The sequence below is a fragment of the Adelges cooleyi genome, unplaced genomic scaffold (assembly GCF_023614345.1).
Source record: "Adelges cooleyi isolate 19-005CV unplaced genomic scaffold, UGA_ACOO_1.1 ACOO_flye_CR_arks_rails_tigmint_CR_PRNA_168, whole genome shotgun sequence".
Lineage (NCBI taxonomy): Eukaryota > Metazoa > Arthropoda > Insecta > Hemiptera > Adelgidae > Adelges > Adelges cooleyi.
The window spans coordinates 761948-785736 of record NW_026095825.1 but is presented as its reverse complement, the minus strand read 5'-3'; the positions used below and the strand labels follow the sequence as shown (position 1 = coordinate 785736).

Sequence of the window (23789 nt, the reverse complement as noted above, 5' to 3'; positions counted from 1 at the left end):
ACTAGGCATATTTTTTCAAATGGTAATAACTCAAATAAAAATATATTGTATTGTACATAATATGAACTATAACATTAAATAAAACAGTTGCTAGAGCACTCAAGTGTCAATTGCATTTTACCGATGTATTTATTTGACAAACATAATTCAATTAGAACTCAAAGAAGGGTTAATTTTACACAAATTGGAAAATATATTTATGTTTTAGTTTTTTTTCATCAAATGTATTGGCTACAATTTGCTAAATATTTTTAACGCATATATTTTCAACTTATGTTTAAAATGTAATCCAATGATTCCCATAAATTATAAAATTAAGTTTTGCACAAATCAATTCATATTGTGTGTTTTTTAATATTTTATAATTTACAATAAATATCCAACATTATGATATTTTGTTTTTTTTTAAGTTAATCGTATGTTTAAGGCATATCGCTAAACGTTTAATCTTTACATATTATATATAATACAAAAGGCTTTAGAGCTAAGCAGTGTAATGATATAAGAAAAAAATCTACATTTGTTGTTAAGATCAACAGAAAAATATGTAAATACAAATCATTAAAAAAAACAATAGTCCGGAAAACATTTGTTATTAAAAACTAGTCGGTTATTGTATGGTATACTTAAGAGTTATTTACCACAAAATATAATTTTGAGAACAGTGCAAAAAATTACAACAGTATTTAACGTAAACTTTTTAATGACTACACATTATTAAACACTATATGGGTAACTAAATATGCACGTTAAAATGTTTTATACAATTGTTATTTTATTAACGTGTATGCTATTTGTCAGCTGTGATAAAAAAATTAACTTGGATGAGAATGATCAAGTAATTTCAATTTCAAGTATTTTTTATATATTTGTTAGACTATATTAATGAAACCATGATTAAGTAAACGTGTTTGATCGCTAGATTACAAAATTTTATTAGCACATTCGTATACTTGCCTCCCAGTCAAGGAAAATGTTATAGTAAAACATTTTGCACGATAATACTTATTTGTCGAAGTTTGGCCACCAAAACAATAATTAATAATTTATTAAAATCAATAGAAATTTAGTTGTTCAATAACAATGACGGCTTATGCCGTGATTTAATTAATATATTTTTTGTGCAGCCTGGCATTCATTTTCTTCCAAATTATTACTGTTTATATTATTATTTTTTATCAAACTCATTAAACCGTAACAAAGAATATATATATTTCTAAAAATATTAAAATAAATTGAAGGTTTTTTATAATTTTTTTTTTTTTGCTTAGAATATTGAAGTTCAATTTTTGATCTAATGACTGTGATTTGTAGTAGATACTGTTATTATCTGCCAAGTAAAAAAAAAATCACTTTACGGGGAAAAAATATCTTTGGTAGATTAGATTTGTTCCAACAATTATAAAAGTAAACTAAAACAAAATATCTACTAAAAGCAAACAAAAAAACATAATATTTCTTATAATATAAAAAATAGTTTACCTAAAAATTGTATGGTTAAGTTAGGTTTGTAAAAAAATATATTGTTCAAAAAGTAAAAAAGACTGAAACTGAGACAAAAAAAGTGTTTATACGAAGGCTTTAAAAGATTTGATATTTGTAGGAACTAAGTAAATACTATAACTTATACTAAATAATATAAACAACTGTGTTGCCCAACGTACGGAATTTAATATTCATAATCAATGTGTTGTGTGAAAAATGTTTTTTTAGGTTATAGAAAATGCTTTCAATAAAGCTCTTAAATTTTTTAACAAGACTGATGATAATCCATTCACGATGAAACAATTTATAAGCATTATTGGTGACTACGAAGACACTAGAAAAAGTATTATTAAACACTTTAGAAAATACAAAAAAAAACGTGTTGTAGGTAAGCATTAAATTTAATTGAATAAAAATTTTAATAGAAGACGGCCTTATTAGTTTTTTTTATAATCTATTAATAGTTATTTGTGCGGGAGCCGAAACAGATTTATTATTTTCCTTTGAAACATTTTTTTTTTTAGCAACTCATTAGCTTAAATAAAATATGGAAGTATTCAAGTAGTACAATAATTGTTTCTTGTTGGGTTAAATGTTGATGTATTGTTAAATGCGAATTTGTAATTCCGCCTGCGCCCAATATAATATGTGGAGGATAACAAATTGGTTTTTAATCATCAATTTGTCGAATAAAGGGAGAGTGCTGAACATTTCTTTGATGTGAATCTGTGGATTGTACATATACAAAACATAAAATATAGGTATCATAATGACAAAAAGTGCTTGAAATCGTATTTTCCGTAAAAGGTAGATATGGTTGAAATTGATTATTTGTATAAATGGAAAAAAAAAACCTACGTATTACCTACTGTAAATCGTTTTACCACATGGGAGTTTTTTCGGCGATACCTGTATGAGAAGTAGCGCAAAAAATTGCTATTAAAAGTTGTATAGATCATCGAGGAACTCATTACTAATAATGTGTGTAGTCTATGTAGAGCGGGTAGTATTTTTGTATAATTTTGTCCCGTATTATAAAAATGCTAAAATAATACAAATATTCTTTTAATAATGCTCGTTTTGTTTTTTTGCTTTTTCAGTTTATGTAAACAAATACATATTTTTCAATCTAGTACATGCGATTGCTCGCGATCGTAGAATTCCAACCAAATCTTTGGCTTCAATAATGATTCAAAAAATGGAAGAAGTGGAGGAATCTTTAAAATGCGAAGAAACTCTAGATGAAGAAGTTTTAGGTGAAGCTGAATCATCTTCTAGTAACCAACAATCTAAATAATTAAAATTTAATAACTTACTTTTATAAATTGCATACACTATAGTCTATAAATGTAAAATTATTTTTCAAACTAGCGTATGCGGTGGGTTGCGATTGTGGCGTTTCTACACAAGAAGTAACTTTAAAAAAAATTAAACAAATTGAAAACGTGGACGAATTTACAGAACCAAAATTAAAATGTGAAGAATCTTTAGATGAAACAGTTTTAAATAACGATGAATCATCTTCTAGTAAACAAAAACAGCCATCCAAATAATTACAGAGAGTCTAATAATGTAGTAAAAGTGACATGAAATGGTGTGTGTTTATTTTTAGTGATAGTTTATTCCGTATCTAAAAAAATAAAATTATAACATTATCAAAAACATAATAATAAACAAATACGATTTATTAGCATGAATGAAATTCAATAATTTTCTACATTTTCTCTAATAACGGTGAAAAGAGAAAAATCAACATTGGATCGTCCTTGTAATTGGAGTTTATTTTTAAAATAATTTGTACCGAGTGGTGATATGTAGAACATTGTATATAAGAATTGACATATAAATCAATAAATAAGTAACATCAATGTAACAATATTATATTTGATGAGAAGCCAAGTACCTAAGTAAGCTTGAGCCTGTTAGTTGACAAGCATTAACCCTCGATAGTAGAGAATAACAAAACCCTATTCTGTGTACCTCATGGAAGTGGTACTTCTAAAATTTAAATAGGTAGTAACATATATATATTTATATTAAAATTCTAATTATACATAATTACATTTTTTAATCAAGAACAATTTGCTGAAAATGTTGACAGGCCCATAACCAGTTATAGATGATGAGTTTTGAGGTTATTAAAGTTTAAAATTTAGGACAGGAGGAGTGCGGTAAAGTAATGCACGGAGATTAAAATAAAACTATAAATTTACACTCCACCCTAAAATTATCAACGAATTTATTATTTCATAACTCAAACGAAAATATGCCTTTAAATATCTTAAAAATTAAAAAACAATAAAGAAATTATTTTTTGAATTAATTTTAACAGGTTTTTTTAAATAAACAAAAATTTACACCAGACCCAAAATAACGAACGCCCTAATATTCAGTCGTTGTCTATAATATTAATAGCAGACCCCATATACACATATTATGTTGTACAAGATATAATTACGGCGAGGTTTGTTGAGAATAAGATACAGTTTTTGAAAATATCACCTAATAGGTAGCGTCACTATCTAGATATAGATTATTATTGGGCCAATCACGTTTCAGGACTTGTTCACAGAAATAGTCAATTGCTTCTTGAAACATTTCTTCCAAAATGTCACAGTCGAAAATATTTTAGTTTAGATCGAAAATTAATATAATATAAATAGATGTCTAGGACCATTTTGTTGTACTCAAACTCTGTTTTAAAGTTATTTTAGTTCTTATATTTTTTATTCATATTACTTTACCACTATCATTTTGAGTTTTTTTTTTAACTATTTTTATTTATTATAACTTCTAAGAATTAAATATTTAAATTAACATTTCAACATGATATATTAAAAATATTGTTAAAAAAATACATGCATCAATTTTTATCACTATTTTATACACCTAATCAAAATTGTTATTTTTTCTACAAAAAAAAAAAAAAATATACTAATCAAAGCCCATTAAAAAGGCTTCGGCATATGCTAAGTCATAATCGATTTTCTTCCCTTTGATTCTTCTACCAATAGGTTCCAAATCCGCATAGCATTTGTCAAATACTTTTTCGACAGCCGCTTTAGCCTCTTCGTAGGTTACATTTCTTACGGCTAACACAGACACAGTGGCTTTATATTTAACGCAGTCCTATAAAAATAACCGCAGAATTTATGAAAATTATTGTATTATTAAAAAAAAAATTTAAGCGCAACCAACTTGGTGTTTTTTTCGAAAATTAAACATTGACGAGTGACCTTCCAACATTGACGAAACGATACCACAATGTGTCAGATTGGCTGCTCTGATTTCGGTACATGCTAAATGCTCGATGTTGCGGAAATCTAATTTACGTGTACAATAGTCGAACATGTGAATGAGCTCGTGTGTGAGTACACCTTGAACTGTTCCTTTAGTTATTGCTGTATTTTGACAAATTACGACCTAGTCAATAACAAATGGCCTAAATTAGTATGCATACTTGCAAAGTTGATGATAAGACGATTAATTTACTTGGTTCAAAATTGGATCATAACCACCATGAACAGTCGTGTCACAGAGTTCACACGCTATGTGTCTAGATGGATTTACTTCACTGGAATAAAATTATACCGGTACACTATTTAACTTTTATTTTTACGACATATTGTAAAAAAATCTATATAAAATATTATATATACCATCCTGATTTTTTAAGGGCACTGAGCATTATTTTCACTAAAGGACCTACAAAAAATAAAAATATTACAATAAAATTCATACTACGTAGAGTGAATTCAACATAAAAAATTACAATGATATATATTTTGTTCAATAGGCCCAATAAAGTTAACCAAGGTCCCAAACAAATTAATAGATTTTTTTTTTTTAGTTAGCTGTTAGAGAATTAGGTATACGTTTGTCCATGAAGTTTATCTGGGCTTTTGATTTTGTTCCTTACTATTTTTTAGGCAATGTTTTACTTTTCCTTCACATTTGACTTGTTCAATATTTTCATTCCCTCGTCCTTTAAACAGAACTTCTTTTACCGATGGCTTATAATTTCCTCTTCTTTGAGGAAACAAATCAAACCCCCATCCATCGTAATTATCAGTTTGTGACGGCTTTGGTTGTTCGTTATTTTTTTCTTCGCCCATTAGAAAAACTGTTAATATTTAATTAATGATTAATAAGATACTACAGATTTAATTATTCGAAAATGAGCTACAACTATTACAACATGGCATAAAATTAAAACAAAACGGTAGATTCTTACTTTACACAAAAACAGCAGTACGAATATAAAAACTTATTGATGTATTATATATTTAAACAATAACCATAGACAAGATAAAACGAGTTGTCAATCAAATTAAGAAGTATACTTGCGATAAAAATTATTTCATTTTTCCGGCAAAGTTGTAATTAAGGCTTAAACACACCGCATGGATACTGATAAGAGAGGACACATGCTGTTATCACATTTTATCACTTATCATAATATTGAAATGTTGAATGATAACAAAATTAATTTTTATTTTATTCATAGGTAAATATCCATTCTGAACGATTAAAATTTTTCAATTTTCGTAAAAGTAATTGCTATTATAAACTTGTTTAATTTAGCCATTATGTAAAATAATAAAACTTGTACTAAAAATACAACCCAAGTTACACAGCTTTTTTTTAGTTATTCAATTTCAAACATTTGTCAACTAAAGATATAAAATATGTATTACTTAAATTAAACTATACTAAAACACAGTTCGCTTTTCAACCCATTAATTTTTTTATAGAATACGGTTATTTCGCGGTTCAATAATCAAAATATGTAAATCCATGACATTGGTACCGGTATGGCCAATTCGAAAAAGGTCTTCGCCTTGATTGTACTTGGAATAGAAACCATAGCTGTCATTGTTTTCGACAAACGGCAAAGGATTTAAACATTCAGATTTTGCATTGTTCACGAGTTCTGGATAGCCAAACGCACCACAAGCATCGGTCGGTCCATCAATGCCATCCGTCCCTCCGCTAAAGAACATGATTTTGAACTCTTCAGTACTACTTTTATCCAAATCAATAGCTACTCTCAAAGCTAATTCTTGATTTCTTCCTCCAGCACCAATTCCCTTTACAATTACAGTAGGTTCACCGCCGCTTAATAAACACAAACCACTTTTTTTCAGCGTAGCTTGGATGACTTTACTCGTCAAATTGTCTACATTTATTTTTAAACACAAAACATTTATTATTGATATAAGGTCTTGCTTCAGTTTTTCATCGGTTTCCTTCATAAAGTATGTTTTACAAACAAATTTTATAAGGGTTGAATAAAAATTAGACACTTGCGATACGTTGCCTTGAATTGAATTCGAGAGAAGAACAGAAATATAATCGGGTTGTGAACAGTTTAAGCCAGTTTTTAAGGCAACATTGTTATTACCTATTATAAAATTATGTACTTTGGTAAAATCAATGTCGCTGATGGATTGATTTTTCTCCAAAGCACTCAAAACAGTTTTTGGAATTTTATCTATTAAATTTAATTTGTTTACTATTTCCAACGGCAGTTTGGTTGGATCATCATTGGGAACTGTCGGCCCACTTGCAATCGCGTTCAAAGGGTCGCCAATGATATCTGATAAGATTAATGCAATAACGGTAGCTTTATTAACTATCCCAATTAACTTGCCTCCTTTAACATCGGATAACGCTTTCCTTACAGCGTTTAATTGTTTTATTGAAGCACCGTTAGACGACAGCAAATTAATAGTGTAGATTTTATCAGTTAACGACACGGTCGGCGAACACAACAACGCAGAGCCTCCGCCCGATATCAAGACTATTAAAACATCATTACTGTTCAAATTTCCAATCATATCTACTATACATTTGGTGTTGTCTACAGCGTATTGATCAGGTATATTATTTCTAGCTCCTTCTAAAATATTGATTATGGAATCATCAATATTACATTGCGTACCAAATGGAACGCTTAATATAGCTTTGTGCAAACGGCCATCAAGTATTTTTTCAATCTCCAAAGCCATTTGCATTACGGCTTTTCCAAATCCGATCATATACACTTTTTCGGGTAGTGAAAATTTGCCATCGTTTACGTACAATACTTGTTTTTCACACTTAACGGAGTGTTTAATAATATTTCTAGGCAGTACGGAGTTTACGCAATTGTTGAAAATATTTTTAATGTAATTCTTCATTTTGCACTCGACATTGGATCGTCGCTAACTAGCCGAAAATCCTAAGAAACAAACATTTTAAACAATATTATTTATTATTGTATATTAAGGCTTATAAAATGATGGGCAAAGTACTGTTTGTAGTAATTACTAATTTATAGGTTCAAAAAACACCTTTCAATTGATTTGGTAAATAAACTATAGATAATTGTTAAATATAAGTGATAACATTCAACATTGTTCTTATCAAATATAATACTTGAAAAATGAGTTATCCGTTCGCCAAAGCAAAAGATGTGTACTTTCAAGTTATTATAGTAAAGAAATAAAATATTTTAATAAACCACAAAAATTATACTCTGTAACCCCTACAGAGTATTATTTTTGTGGTCGAGGGTTTATTTAAATATTTTATTTCTTTAATAAATAATAACAACTTTAAAACACATTTGGTTGATTCTTGATCAACATTTATCGTATTAAACCATAAATGTTAATTAAAAAAAGCTAAAATTAATAGAAAATGTTTTTTTTTATAATATTTTAATGAAAAAACTAAAAAATATAATCAAATTTTAAAAACTTTTTATTATATATATAATATTTAAAAAATATATAAGTAATATTTGTGCGATGGTAGTTTTTCGCTTTTGTAGACATGCAAGATAATACAACATAATGGCCGAAATAAAAACATATCACTTCAATGGAAAGAATAAACTATATAAGTTCAAAAATAAATGTTTATGATTAACATTATTATTATTATTAATTGTAGTAGTTTTACTTGTTAATAATCTGAATTAATGTTCATAAAAAAAAAATAATAAATAGAAGCAATTTTATTAAATTGTTATTATCGTAAATAAAATATTCTAACTAAAAACAATAAACGTACACATTAAGTAAAAACTGTGCGAAATTACAACTAAAACTATTGATTACTATTATTCTGATATTTTATAAAAAATAAAATTAGTTTAAGTTTAGTTGTCACAATCACATTGAAAATAGTATTAGTTACAAATAATTGTGTTTTTTCCAATGGAACAAACAATAAATACAAAAAAAAAATACATTTGATAAGTAATTTAACTAATTTGAACTCTTACTATGTCATAACAACCGTATAGGTATACTTAAACTGCCGAGTAAATCTTTTTATGGATACACAAAACAACATTTTATAACAATGAACGATCATTTTTCAAAATACAATTTTTGCGAATTGTGCACCTTGTTTTTTGGCCAATACTTTAGATTAACTATATTGACAATGTATTGTATTGTTTTAAAAAAAAATGTATAACCAGCGTGGCCATGGCAAAAAAAAAGGAAATGAATAGCTACAGAATACAAATATTACATTTAACAGGTACATAACATGTATAAAAAAAAAAATAGTATAATAATAATAAGTAATTAATCATCGTTAATAATTAATTTATATACATTTACACAAGAGTTTAAATAATATCATAGAAAAGGATTTATTAGTTTTAAATACAAAGATGTTTAGTTTTATCAGAAAAAAAAAATATTAATAGCCATATACATCATATAAAGTTAACTTAAAATAGGGCGAACTAATCTAGTTTTGGAAAGTTAAAATCTTATTCTAAATATATATTTTAAATGTTATTTGCTATCCAGTTTTCCGATAAGTTCATCACAAAGATTGGTCAGCTCTGCATTTTCCACATCTTTCCTTTCCAGCGATTCTTGCAATGATCTCACTTTGACTTCAAGGCGTTTGATCATTATTCTCATTTTGGACGTTTCAGCTTCGAATACCCGTTCTTTTTCGTTTATCTCTTCAGTGGCTCTACGAAAAATGCAAAAAAAAAAAAATCATTGGAATTGTTTTAAAACAGTCGATCATATATTTTATACGAAAATAAATAATTAATGAATAAATTACTTTTCCATTTGCTCAGTGGCATGCATTTTTAATCTCATATACTTGTCTTCATATTTTTTCAGGGATTCTTCAAACTCCATAATGCAAGTTTTGTATTTAGTTTCGTTTTCTTTCATGGCTTCTATTACTTGTTTCGAAGAATTATATTTTCTGGAGGAAAAAAATATTATTCACCTAAGTAGTAATGCATGCATTTTCTGACAAATAGAATCATGTTACAAACACGATTATTGAACAGTATGTATGATTCAAATTAGGCCGATTAAATTATGTAACCTCAAAAGACAATTTAACTTTTTTTTTTCTCATTAGTGTAAGCACATATTTTGTGTAAATCGCTTTTGGGTCGCTCATATATTAATGGCCATACTTACTCATGAACGTCGTTGAACGCCATTTCAGAGTTTTGTAGATGTCTTTCCATTTTTGCTCGTTCGTCTTCAATATATGCAATGCGAGCTTCGTATTCTTTATGAACATCTTCTTTCTTAGCTACCATGTCCGAAATGGTTTTCTCATACTCTCCAATCACAGTACTGTAAAGTTACGTCAATAGTCTTAATATTGCATCGCACTCGAGTTATGTTAACCGTTGAGAGGTTAACTTAGAATTGAAGCTAAAGAACGCTAAATAAAAGTGAAACTTTACCTGAGTTGATCTTTGCTTTTTGTCACAGTTATCAACGAAGTTGTTAGACTTTTGATTTTTTCTTTGTCTGCCAAAACATCATTTCTCAAGTTCTTATTTTCACATTCTAACTTTTCAATTTTTTCCTACAACAAAAATGTATTCTGTTATTTTTAACTATGTATTTGTTTTTTTTCTTTTTAAGTTACAATTTAATGTCTTTTTTAATCATACAACTCTTAGAAGAAAATTAAGAAGATAAATCATTTTAATTAATATAAAATAATTAACAAACTTGGTAAAATTTCTCTCTGTCACCAAGTTTAGAATTAGGACTATTTTTTTCATCTTTAGTGTAAGTTTGACTAATATTAAGATCCGATACCTGAAATATGTATTAATATCATACATTTATAAAATTAACCCGATACCAAAAAAAGAAAATAATTATAAAAATGCAATTATTGTGTACTAACATTTAGTGTCTTGTTAGAACCTTCAGATTGTGGTGAGCCCAATATCGTTTTGTCCATTACTTCGGTATTTTCGAGTGCTTCTCTTCTAAATAATAAAAATGAAAGTTATGAAATCATCCATATACACTTATGAAGAAAAAAAATGATTTTGTTTTAATCTTACCGAGAATTAGATTCTTGATTAGATTTTTTCACTATTGGATCGAATGCCTGATACAACGATTTTCTGGCTATGGTAAGTCTCCTTATTTCTTCGTCGTTTAATGATCTCACCGCTTCAAGAGCTTCTAAATCTTCGAAATTAAATCCGACTGCTGACGTAAATCCTATACACAGAATAAATTTATTAATTAATTAATGCTAAGTTAATAATCACGGTAGTCAAAACTACAAACCTGGGCATTTTTTATTTAAATTAAAATTGAAATCAAATAATTAGAAAAAACAAAAATATATTTATTTAAACAAAAACACAAATAATAAATAACCTTTTATCATTATTTCAAAATCTTTGGTGAAATCAGGCTTTATTGTTTTGAAAAACTAAATAAAAATACTCTTCAAATAACATGTTATTTTTAAATAGTTATTTTTTATTTATCAAAACATCTCATAATGGCAGTGTTGGACCTACAAGGCCTGTTAGGCTACGCCATGATGATGATTATTTGACATTAAAATAAAAAATGGCAAGGTTCAGGCACTTAAAAGTTGTATGCTACATAGCAGACAGCAGTAAACGTCTAAACGATTCACCTAACATTCTTTAAATAACCAAAATTAACAATTAAATAATAAAAACAATCAGGTACAAAATTACTGATTGGCGTTATTATTATAGGCTTCATAATTTTATTGTTACAATAATAATAGCTATTCTTTTCAATTATTATATAATGTAAACAGTAAATAGCTGATTCATTCTGTTGTTCGGGTTTCTTCAACAATTACTTATTTATTTAAATGTATATCCCAACTTTTATAATCTGTGTTAATAATGCCCAATAGACAATAGTGTCGGCAAATGAATAAAAATTGAACATACCTTCAGCAATTACCGGCCCTGCCTCGCTAGAATTTTTAGCATTGGTTTCAGTGGTATTTAGTTGCTAAAAATAAAATTTACAGCTATAAATTATGCAAATTAAACTAATGATTATACATTTCTAAACATAAATGATCATACCTGGAGTTTGATTTCTGCTTCCAAACCATCCATAGATGTATTTTTTCTGAAGCTTAAACTGTTTGAATCGGATGATTTGTTTAATGTGTTTTCTAACAGCGAATGATTTGACAATTGTGATGTATTAATGAAGTGGTTAGACTCGTCAAAATCAGAGCTAACCAAATCCAAATTCACTGAAGCTAAATTTTCATGAAACAATTCGATATTGTTACAATTTTCATTTGTATTTTCATAACCCGAAGTCACTGACAACTCCAATTCTTGGTTTTCGACACTGTCGGCAACGAAAGATCTATAAATAGAGCTGTTGTTGGACGTCACTGGTTTTCCACTATCAGAATCCGCTGAACCTGGGCGTTCTTTCGAATCAAAGTCTTCCTCAATAACAATATTTTCTGGTTTTTTCTTTATAGTTTGTGGTGTGGCTAGAGCCAAACGTTCCAACTTATTTGCGAGCTGAGAAACATTAAATCCCGCAAGTGATATATCCAAACATTCGTCTTGATTAGTAAAATGATGATCGGAAATTTCTGAAAACAACACGTTTCCTTTTTATATTTTTAATAATTTATTGAACATATAAAAAAAGTTTTAAAAAGTTCTAGCCAACCTTTTTTGCTTAGAATTGTTTTATCTTGAAATGATCTGTTTGATTCTGTTCCATTAGGTAAATTGGGCTGCAATACCGACACAATGATAATAATTTTATTAACATTTTAATAATAATAGTTTTACAATAAATTTCAATAAAAGGTATAAAACTATTTAAAATAATATACAGAACGAAATCACTTTTTTTTACAGTCATCTAAATGTAAATAAATACAAATATTATAATACTTAAAGATCATAAAGATAAATGTAAGTTATGTGTTCTTCTAGGTTCAAAGTCATTATGTGATAATCTAAAATATAGCTACTATCGTTTCAAATATTGTTATAATATTCGAAAATAATAAATGCATTCAAAATAAAACTATAGTGTTGTTTACTGAGAGAAATATTAACAGTAAAAAATCATACGCCTCCACAAACAGTCATTTGAGCCACATCATTAACATACGCCCATTTGTGACTATTGTGTATATAACATAAAAAACTTAATTTGATTTGAAGTAAACAATAATGCAATGTAAACCCTTTTAAACCAGGCGATAGATATAATAATAATAATAATAATAATATTATGTTTTGCCGATAACACAATATAATGTATCAAGTTTGAACCCGTCACCGTCATGAGATTATTCATGTTATTTCGTGCTGGTTCTTCTTTATCCGTTTTTAAGCTTTGCAATATTACAGCTGTAACAGAGATTTATGAATTTCCATTGGACCTTACCTTCAAACACACGAAGTACCATCCTAGGCCTATTTGGCAGCGCAGCATTTAACAAAAACAACATAAAAAAATAGCAACATTTTGAAAGGCGTACGGGGGAAAGTTAAACGGTTTTTACCTGATTTTCTTGGTCAAGCATCGTTTGTAATATTTGTCGTTTCTTCAGAAGTCGTGTTCTCGTTTTCAATACTACTATTCGGTCAATACTCTCGTTTTAAGCAATCACAATAGGTATTGTCCAAAAATTGGGACATTTAATAAGTAACAAAATTGCAGTGATCTGTGATAATAAGAAGTGAAACGTAAAACTGCGCCAGATACATTAACATTCGTGACAAAACGTTATCAACAAAAATAGCAGTAGAGCCGTTGGGATGAACGGCGGTACTGGTCGACCACGAACGCGGTAGCCAATGACGTTCCAAACAAAAACCCGCGAAAATATTATTAACTCTTATCAGAAGTTTAATATTAATAGGTCGATCGGACACAAATAAATACCAAAAAAACTAATAATGTAAACACCAATGAATATTTGTTCGGGTGTACCGTTTGATTATTAATTTTATATTTTCCTCGTTTTTTAAAAAATTACTCATATAAAAAACATCCTCGATCGGAAATACCATGCACTCTTTAAATATTATAATATTAATAACAGATTTTTTTTTTTTTTTTTTATATTATTTAGATATTTTTACAACTACACTCTGTTCCAAATAAGAAAGGCAGAAACGTATGGCGAAATTCGATCCGTCTCGCGTATCCCCACGCCGTACTTCACCTAGTTTCTCCTTCCATGCGCAACACGGCGGTCGCGCAGGGTGATTGACGGGTCCGGCAGTGCAGAGTATATTTGCGACATTTCGATCATCGACTATTCGGAAAAGCCGAGAAAAAAAAATACAGACCTTATACAAGGTACAAGGTTTTCTGTGCTATTTTGTTATTACACACACTATATTACAAGACACGTTTTAATTCTGTAGTGAGCCCCATCTCCCATATGGATTGTTTTTGAAACTCCATGACGAATAGGCATTATAAAACAAACAGGTACACGCGCGCGAAGGTTCGAAAACATTCCATAATATACATGACTGGGGCATAATTTAGATAATTCTAGATACATAAGAGCGACAGTATAAAAGCCGACGCTACCGCGCCGTTTATCAATTCATTCATTCAATGGTGAATCAGTTCCGTCATCAGTGCACGTGGTGTATCAGTAGCATCAAAATTATAAGTGCTTACCATTTAAATATCTGATAAAAATTAAAAAATATATGTAGACGTATATGTATTTTATATTTTTTATAATATTACACATAACATTTTAGCAGTTATACAATACACATACCTAAAACTTTAGTGTAATATACAGATTATTTAATAAAATTGTCTCTAAATTAAGTTAAATATAAAAATTCTCAACATTTTCAATTGTACACACATTATTAAAGTAAATGATATTTATAATGGTATTAAAAGTAGTAAATAAATAAAAACAATTAAATTTTTGTTGTAAAATTATAGAATTTAACAGATACAATTAAGCACTTAAAAATCACAAAAGTAAAATAAAATACAATATATTAGCCAATAAAAATAGTATAAATAGTAAAACGTTGTTATTTAACTGTTAAATTGAGTAATATAATAATTTGTACTATGATAAAAGGAAAATACTGAATGTTTACCACAAATTACTATGAAGAAACTCATCTCTTTTTACGAAACTACCGTCTTCATTTTCGTCGTACACCTTATTTATCTCCGGATATGGATTGATCTCATTGAACTGATGATCCACTCTACATAAAAAATTACAATTCTTTTTATTAAAATAATTATTGTATTGCAACAATATGATAAGTATAATAATAATAGTGTTAGCTTACATATCAGCGTTATCGCAATATTTGTATTTCATAGTAGCTGCGTCCCCGTCTCCTTGAATAATCTAATTAATAGTATTTTTATTGTTTTGTCAAGTATACTTATTACCACTACTATAACTCGTCTGCCGAGAGAACATGCCGGTTTTAGGACTGGAGACCAAGTGGCCGCCAAGGACAGTCTGGCAGGTAGGGCGTTCTCGGGGGAAACGATAGTCACACTAGGTGCAGCAGGGATGCGCAGAACGGCCAATTTTTGTCGGGTCGCAGAATGTTATCTCAGCGGACTGGATATAGTAACCAACTTAATTTGACAACTGAGACAAAATTACAAGTACTCAAAATTATGGTATTATTTGATTTAAAGTTTCCTATAATTTTGTCTGCATAACATTAATTAATCTTAAAGTATAAGTCAAGATAATTGTAAGACTAACCTCGCCCATTGTGTCGTGATGCTTATGTGCTCCATGTCGTCCAAACATCGCTTGCTTTTTGTATCCCGATGCGCTAAAAAAATAATAACAATTCAAATACTTAACAATATTCTATTATCATGCGAGTCTATATTAGCTTACCGATCATTGCTAGTTACGTTCTTGGCGGCTAAAAAAATTTAATTATACGTTACTTTTCACATTTTAACAATTATTAGTTAACACAACAATGAATTATTACATGAGTTTTCAAAAAATTCTTCGTAGATGACAAAATTGTTGCCTTGGTTGACCAATTTAGATAATTTGAAATGTTTCCACATAAACTGCATTAGTTTTTCAGTGGGTTTGTCAATAGCCAAATTCTTAGCTGTCAAGTTGACGTCCTATAAAAGTTAAAAACAGTTGATATATCCAAATAAACCATCTAATCACGCAATAAATGTTTTGATGTACCTTCAGCATAAAATCAATAAGACGCTTTCCGTGACCCTTGCGTTGCTTAGTTTCGCGAATGTAGAAGTCCAATAAACAATACACCGATGCTTCTGATCGAGCACCGACCTTGTCATAAAGGTACAACTTTTTCCATCCCATTTTCAAGAATCCCACTACTCCAAAATACCTAAAAACATAATATTATTTGATGCCTTGACAATTGTTTAATTTGAACGGAAGTCGCTTACTCTTCGGCCGGATGCTCAGTCATCACGTAAACAATGTGGTTTGAGTGCATAAGCTTTTCTGCACTAGTTACTGGCGCCTTTAACTCCTGAGCTACAGCCGAGGCATTCCCCATTCCATCTATTATCAAACCAATGGAGTTCTGTAATCTTTACAAACATATTTTCCATAATTAAGTATGAGAGTTCTATTATTAAAGTTAATACAGCAAAAACAAACATACTCCTCGTTCTGATGATTTCCAATTGCTTGCAAGTTATGATCAATTTTTACAACCTTTTCGTTGACTGACCGATTGTTATAGAAATCGCTCATCGACGAATTGTCACTGCTGTAAAATCGACATAAGTAAATTTAGTAGCATTATTAACTGTTTGAATAAAAATAATAAAGTATCAGTGTTTGGAAAGAACAAGTTTACAATTAATATCAATCTTTTACACAGAATGCATTAGATTACAAAAAATATAAGAACTCGTACAGTTTTTTATCTAACACGAATGAATGTTGACTCGGACTTCCAAACATTGCATGCAATAATTTTTCAATTTTTACCCAAAAGTACTGTGATTGCTCTCCAAGTCTCTTTTCACTGAATTTCCATCTTCATTTATTCCAAAAGCACCTAAATTCCCGGGATGTGGGTTGACTTCACTAAACTGATTATCAACACTAAAAAATTAATTAAGAACTCCATTACAAAACGTTACTCCATCACAAAAATGTATCTTTTTAATATCTACATACATGTCAGCATTGTGACAATATTTGTATTTGTTATGCTTGTCATCGCCTGCAACAATCTAAAAACAAATTCAAGGTCAATAATTGTACCTTAAAAGGACATTTTATCCAAGAGACTAACTTCACCCATTGAATCGTGATGCTTATGAGCTTCATGGCGTCCAAACGTTGGCTGCGACTTGTGTTCTTTGCCGCTAACATAATTAAACATGTAAACAGGGATACATTTATTTTAATTTAAAAAGAAAAGTATAATGAAATCTTACCGTTCTCCATTTGTCGAATTGTTATCGTTAGCTAAATAAAAAAAAAACAAAATAAATATTGCAATTAGTGAATTTTACAAAAACATGTTAAAAGTCATGAACAATTATTAATAAGTTATGTTCTTACTAGAATGTTGAAAAAATTCTTCAAAAATAACAAAATTGTTTCCTTGGTTAACCAACTTGGAAAGCTGGAAATGTTTCCACATAAACTGTAAAAGTTTTCCAGTTGGCTTGTCAATAGCCAAATTCTTAGCTTGCAAATTGGTGTCCTGAATAAAGTTAAACAAAATTATCAATTTTCACCAAAGCAAACATTAATGTAAACTTATAAACGAGTAACATTGTTCCTGTCACATTACTTTTTTGCTATTAGTTACTTGTAACTTGGTTACAACTAGTAACTGAACGGCAATAAGTAACTTATTAAATGTACAAAAAATAGTTCCTTGACAAAATATATACATTTTTAAGCAGAATTTTTATTGGTAGCAATTTTCAGTCATCAATTTTGCTTGAAATTATATGAAAATTATTTTTCATAATTATCAGGATAAAATATGATAACGAAAAATTGTTTTTATAAAAAATTACCGATAAGTATGTTTTTACATTGGGTGAATCAATATAATTTCAACAAAAAAAACTTGGTAGTAAGAAAAAATAAAAATTGGTAATAAATTAATCAAGTTAGCTATAGTCATGTAACTTGCGTGGGTAGTCGAAAAAAATTAACTTATGAAACTCCAATTACATAGCTGAAATTTGATGAAACTACTAAAATATAAATATTTTATAAAAGCCGAAACGGCTCAATGTTAATGTCAACCTTAAATTTACCTTCAGCACATGCTGTAGCAGACGTATTCCATAACCGTTACGTTGTCTCGTTTCGTGCACATAGAAATCCATCAAACAACAAACCATAGCTTCAGAACGGCCACCGACTTTGTCATAAAGATACAAATGTTTCCATCCAACTTTCAAGAATCCCACAACGGCAAATAATCTTATCGGAAACAAAATACAATTGTGCACTTAGGACAATATTAACTATAGCATTCTGTCGACGTGGATTACCCTTCACTCGGGTGTTCCGTCATCATGTACAGCGTGTGATTCGAGTTGGCAAGTTGTTTGGCACTAGTTATCGGCGACTTGAGTTCTTGGGATACAGCGGAAGCATGGCCAATGGCGTCGACAATCAACGCCATTTTCTCTTTTAAACTGCGTTGAATTAATAAAATAAACAATAGATAGGTACTTTATTCAACAAATTAACATTCGACTCAAAATTAACCGGCAGTCGTCCTCTTAGGTAGGGTAGGGTCGTGCCTCGAGAGCAGGTTTACTCACTTTTCGTTTTTGTAACATCCGTTGACGGTCATCTCTGGATCTATTTTCACTATCTCCTCTGTGGCTATTTCGTTTATAGCAAAATTAAACTCCATGTCGTTGGCTCGTTTTTCGAAAATAAATACTTAAGATAGGTACAACGGAAAATACTTCGTTAATATATCACAATAACAAAAAAGGCAGTCTGCGTACAGCCTTAGAGTCGTCGCGTGAATACAATTATATTATATTAACTGACATACCGCAATAGTGCAAACTGTAAACAACGGAGTAGTGACCTTGACACTGAATTCCCATTTCCCTTTCATCGCGATTCGTGCAGCTGTCACTTGTCGAGTTTGCTATACGCCGAACACGCAATAACATTCGCGTAGGTACCAACACAATATAAATACAACATTTTCATTCCGCCGTTGGGTAGCTCTCGTCAGGGCAAACATATGCAATCATAGATAAATATAATAAACTAGATTGCTAACTGTACGTGCCACACCAATAGAGAAGATTGAAGGGAATTCCCTTCAATCTTCAATTAGAACTTTATCACGCGAGAATAGTATATGTTTATAGCAATCACATATATATAATATTGATATAATTATGTATACAGATGTATATTATATGTATTGATAACACACATAAAACCCACCAGGATGGCGGACCGTCGGCTTCAATTCTTATCGCTAGTTAGCAATCTAGTTTAATATATATATCTGTGTATGCAATAGAGAAATGTTTCATGGAAATAAGATCCAGGCAAAATCATCCGGATACTGAACGGCATTTGGTTCGAATACGATTTTGACCGGAAATGAGCTGATTCCAATGGTAAAAAAAAAAAAAAAGTTTGTCGGTAAACGAATGCTACCAAACAATAATTTAGCACTCATCTACTTGTGAAAACCCTAGATGAAATCTAAATAAAACAAAAAATACCATCATACATGCATTTAATATAAGGTGACATTATCATAATATTATTGTTATTGACTAATGTATGCGGTCAGTGTTCAGTGTTGGATACACCTATTATTTATATAAGATCAAAGCAATTTTTTCTTCATCAGCGTTATCAAATTATGCCGAATATTGATTTTCAGAAAAATCTCTAAAAATTAAACTATCGATATTTAAAAAATCGGTAAGAATATTTTTTCAGATCTTAAAATTTGTACTTCAGCTTTACACACATTAATTATAACTTAATAAAAGTACTACTTTTCATCTAAATGGATTTTTAGAAAAGTTAAAACAAGATGTTGTGGACTAAAGTACTATTATTAAAAACGCAATAGATATTTAAAAGAAACTTAATTCATTGAAAAAAGAGATTGTTTAAAAAAGAAACTTTATTTTTCCTCTCAACATTTTTGGGACAACTAAATAACAATGAAAAAACGTATCGTCGATTTAATGTTACAGCTTTAACATATTTTGCTGAAGGGTGATATACAACTTTTTCATAATGTAAACAAGGTACCTATGATTAATTTTATAATAAAGACATGTTGAGTCTCAGTGCAAAACGTAAAAACCAAATACAATGCAGAATGAAATAGTTTGTTTTGGTATTGACAAATAAATAATTTATATTGTGTCATAAAATATAAATAGGATCCAACAGTTATGCATTTAAAGGTAACAAAAGTAAAAAAATATATAAATATATATGCTTAACAAATTATATAAATTGTAGTGTTATTATTTAAGTGCTAAATTAAGTTATACAATTATTTTTACTACTATAAAAGAAAAACACTATTAATAATATGACCAATTAATTTTAGTAGTTAACATACATACATAAAAACTTAGGTATAATATCAGATAATTTATGTGATTTGACAATAGTGTAATAATCTCTAAATTAAAGTTAAATAAAACCATCAATAGTAGTAATTGTCAATTGTTACATTATACAAAATCAAAACAAATATAAAACTATATTAACCAATAAAATTGTACAAATTATTATAAAGTGTTGTTATTTGACTGTTGAGTGTTCAGTATGCATAATAATTAATTGTACTACTATAAAAGCAAAACTCTTAAAGTTTACCACAAACTACAATGATGAATTTAATCTCTTTTTGTGAAACTAGTCTTCATTCTTGTTGTACGTCTTAAATGTCCCCGCATATAGATTGATCTTGTTGTACTGATGATTTACTTTCATATACAAATAGAAAAAAGTACAAACTATGTTATTAAAACAGTTATCACATTGCAACATTTCAATAAGTATAATAACAATAATAAAAATGTTAGCTTACATATCATCGTTTTGACAATATTCGCTTTTTAAATTAGCGGCGGCCCCGTCTCCTTGAATAATCTAATTAATAATTTATTTGTTTTATTAAGTAAATGTATTAGTTATTACCATTACTTTGTTACTATTAGCAAGACCATAGTCTGATAACCGAAAAAAAATTACAAGTACTTAATATTATCAAAATATCGCATAATTTGAAATTCCTTGTAATTATGTCGCTAAATATAAGTTATGATTATTGTAAGACTAACTTTGCCCATCGTGTCGTGATGCTTATGTGCTGCGTGTCTTCCAAACACTTCTTGTTTTTCATGTCCTGGAGTGCTAAAAAAAAAAAAATAATGTCATCATAAAATAAAAATAACATGTTTTAAAAGAACACATTATTTAACGCTGAACGAGCTCTGGAACGCATTCATAAACAAATTACATAAACTGGAATTTTGTCGAACGTCATATTTATCTAATTAAACGTTTCCAACATTGTAAAAAATAGTAATTATAAATTTTTACCCAAAAGTACTTGGATCGTTGTCCAAGTCTCCTTTCGCCGAATTTCCGTTTTCTTTACTTTCCAATGTGTTCAAAGTCTCGGGATGTAGATTGACTTCATTAAACTGAAGGTCAACATTTTCGGCATCGCCTCCAACAATCTAAAATCAAATTCAAGATCAATAATTTTACCTTAAAAGGACATTTTATCCAAAAGACTAACTTCGCCCATTGTGTCGTGATGCTTATGAGCTTCATGGCGTCCAAACGTTGGCTGCGACTCGTGTTCTTCGTCGCTCAAAGTACTAGACATGACTCGTATACGTTTATAATGTGTTTTATATATTTATTTAAATTATTATCAAAACAATTAAAAAAATAATATTATAAATTATAATTGTTTAAAATCGGTCGACAGTCGTAAAAGGTAGAACAGCGTACATTGACTAGCAGCTGTTGTACACTGTAGCCTGTAGGTATCCTTTGCTAGTTGTTGTCGTGCCACTAAAAGTAAAACGTAATAACATTCAGCTACCAACGCAATAAAAATAAAACATTTTCATTTCGCCGTTGGGTAGCTCTCGTCGGGGTAACAGACAAAAAGGAAAAACTTTCATGGAGAAAAGATCCGGACAAAATCATTTTGGCTCGAATAAAAGATTTTAACCAAAATATGTAGAAAAAAAGGTGTGGCGGTAAGCAATTTTCACCAAATAAAATGGTAGCTATATCTACTCGTGAAAACCCTGCCTACGTAAAATCTTAATTAAAAATATCATTATATAGTTCCCGCAGGCTGTAAGGTGACGTATTAGTATTATACCTATTGTTATTATTGTAACCGGTCAGTGTTAACTATTTAGTGAGTCTGCTTGTATTATGTGAGTGTATTTAGTGCTATGCATTTAAAATTGTCTACATGTTGCCTATATCGATGACTAGACTAGTGTACTCAGAATAGATTATATTCAACTATTTTTTAGGACAATTGAAAAAAATCGGGAAGTGTGCCGCAAAGCCTTCGAAGCGCCTAAATAATATAATTACTTAACTCAAAAATATAAATAAACAATTATTTTCAACATAAATTAAGTTTTTTTTTAGTTGGAAATTAAACGCGAGAATACTCTATATAGACTTTACTCCAAATGTTTATTTCTGGAATTTGTTTTAATCTGTTATACCAATGTATATTCGTATTCCAACTACGCATTTATTGTTTATGTCAATAACCCAGACAAATGTCGATTTCCCCCAAACTAATATCTAATTTGTTATTTGCGGAAGAAAATTTTGTAGAGCCCGATTACGAGTTATCAGTTAAAAACCCCTTTTCTATAAATTTAATATAATAAACATATTTTACATACCATCAACATTTTCGCATCGAAGCGTTTGTTTGATAGTGATTTTCAGTGATAACAATTCCTCAAGTCATATGACCTACACTCTATACTCTAAAGGATAGCCCGACCCCACTGTCCTAGCTTTGGTTTAACTTGCTGATATTGTTTCGGTTGCGTTCCCCCACTTGTCACGCTTTTAAGCGCACAATATTAATGTTAAATCCGCTCTGGTTATATGGATGTGCATGCTTCTGTCGCACTGGGAAACCGTACTTCGGTATAAGGAACCGCTACAGGTGAAGGCCGTACCTTTTCCCTTTCTATCAGAACAACAACGTTCAATACCGCCGAACAACCTTAACTCGAACGACATTGAAACCGTTTTAAATGGCCATTATATCCGCTCACTTTGACGGGAGTTGATGGGAGTTCATATATTGTCATGGAGCAGCCACAACCGTTGTTTTCCCTTCCATTTTTTAACGATTTTCCAAAGCAAAAAATAGTCTATAGCTAAATTGGGCGTACATTGTACAGTGCCGTTACGATGGACTGCAACGGTGGTATAAGGAATACATAATATACAGGGTGTCCCACAAATATTCGACAAATGAAACAACTTTTGTTCTAGTGAATATTTTTAAGGTTTTTTTTTTCCTAAAACTAATTTATACTCATTTTCTCTATGAACAACACGTTTTTTATTGCGCTTAACTGATTTAAATTCATGATTGACATTTTATTAAGAATATTTTGAAGAGAATTTCGACTGGTTGATAACCGGTTTTGGATAATTACTTTTAAAGTTATTTAAGGTAGAGTAATGCGCGCAGATAAAAATAACTCTAAGCGCGCATAACTCTACCACACTCTACCTTCCATCTTAAATTTTAACCTTTAATAACTTAAAAATTATTTATCCAAAACTGGTTATCGATCAGTCAATATTCTCGGCAAATTATTTTTAATAAAATAGCTAGGTATCTTGAATTAAAAAAAAAATATGAAAATTTAAACAAATAAAACAGTAAAGTGCAATAAAAAAACGCGGTGCTTATAGCGAAAATGAGTGTAAATAAATTTAAGGAA

General features: G+C 29.5%; 4 protein-coding genes across 8 annotated transcripts; all 4 read right to left on the bottom strand.

Moving 5' to 3' along the window:
• Positions 1 to 4323: 4323 nt before the first annotated feature.
• LOC126833049 (mitochondrial inner membrane protease ATP23 homolog) lies at positions 4324 to 7831 on the bottom strand. 2 transcript variants are annotated; one of them, XM_050564168.1, is made up of 6 exons: positions 5720 to 5964; positions 5405 to 5608; positions 5145 to 5190; positions 4978 to 5059; positions 4684 to 4908; positions 4324 to 4614 (listed from the first exon to the last, which is right to left on the bottom strand). In XM_050564168.1, the coding sequence occupies exons 2-6, from the start codon at positions 5598 to 5600 to the stop codon at positions 4420 to 4422; spliced, it is 744 nt and encodes a 247-aa protein (XP_050420125.1). In that variant the 5' UTR covers positions 5601 to 5608; positions 5720 to 5964; the 3' UTR covers positions 4324 to 4419. The 2 variants fall into 2 exon arrangements, 1 of the variants encoding a protein (XP_050420125.1); XR_007684831.1 differs by lacking the exons at positions 4324 to 4614; positions 4684 to 4908; positions 5405 to 5608 and having other exon boundaries at positions 4990 to 5059; positions 5720 to 7831.
• A 1286-nt stretch (positions 7832 to 9117) lies between these two features.
• Positions 9118 to 13554, bottom strand: LOC126833047 (transforming acidic coiled-coil-containing protein 1-like). Of its 2 annotated transcripts, XM_050564164.1 has the most exons (11): positions 13321 to 13551; positions 12471 to 12537; positions 11858 to 12390; positions 11717 to 11780; positions 10835 to 10997; positions 10672 to 10756; positions 10491 to 10580; positions 10217 to 10341; positions 9942 to 10103; positions 9568 to 9717; positions 9118 to 9471 (listed from the first exon to the last, which is right to left on the bottom strand). In XM_050564164.1, exons 1-11 carry the CDS (start codon positions 13339 to 13341, stop codon positions 9285 to 9287), a joined length of 1647 nt encoding a protein of 548 aa, XP_050420121.1. In that variant the 5' UTR covers positions 13342 to 13551; the 3' UTR covers positions 9118 to 9284. The 2 variants fall into 2 exon arrangements, with proteins under 2 accessions (XP_050420121.1, XP_050420122.1); XM_050564165.1 differs by lacking the exon at positions 10491 to 10580 and having other exon boundaries at positions 13321 to 13554.
• A 1094-nt stretch (positions 13555 to 14648) lies between these two features.
• Positions 14649 to 19075, bottom strand: LOC126833038 (alpha-tubulin N-acetyltransferase 1-like). Of its 3 annotated transcripts, XM_050564150.1 has the most exons (16): positions 18588 to 19074; positions 18312 to 18458; positions 18072 to 18240; positions 17359 to 17503; positions 17232 to 17262; positions 17087 to 17159; positions 16969 to 17024; positions 16777 to 16893; positions 16445 to 16552; positions 16224 to 16370; positions 15994 to 16162; positions 15779 to 15923; positions 15679 to 15706; positions 15538 to 15610; positions 15104 to 15165; positions 14651 to 15016 (listed from the first exon to the last, which is right to left on the bottom strand). In XM_050564150.1, exons 1-16 carry the CDS (start codon positions 18680 to 18682, stop codon positions 14899 to 14901), a joined length of 1683 nt encoding a protein of 560 aa, XP_050420107.1. In that variant the 5' UTR covers positions 18683 to 19074; the 3' UTR covers positions 14651 to 14898. The 3 variants fall into 3 exon arrangements, with proteins under 3 accessions (XP_050420108.1, XP_050420107.1, XP_050420109.1); XM_050564151.1 differs by lacking the exon at positions 15104 to 15165 and having other exon boundaries at positions 14649 to 15016; positions 18588 to 19075; XM_050564152.1 differs by lacking the exons at positions 14651 to 15016; positions 15104 to 15165 and adding an exon at positions 15180 to 15417 and having other exon boundaries at positions 18588 to 19075.
• Positions 19076 to 20276: 1201 nt separating this feature from the next.
• LOC126833039 (uncharacterized) lies at positions 20277 to 22852 on the bottom strand. Its single transcript, XM_050564153.1, has 6 exons — positions 22725 to 22852; positions 21578 to 21858; positions 21376 to 21515; positions 21114 to 21186; positions 20861 to 20922; positions 20277 to 20756 (listed from the first exon to the last, which is right to left on the bottom strand). The coding sequence occupies exons 2-6, from the start codon at positions 21665 to 21667 to the stop codon at positions 20711 to 20713; spliced, it is 411 nt and encodes a 136-aa protein (XP_050420110.1). The 5' UTR covers positions 21668 to 21858; positions 22725 to 22852; the 3' UTR covers positions 20277 to 20710.
• Between the last annotated feature and the right edge of the window lie 937 nt (positions 22853 to 23789).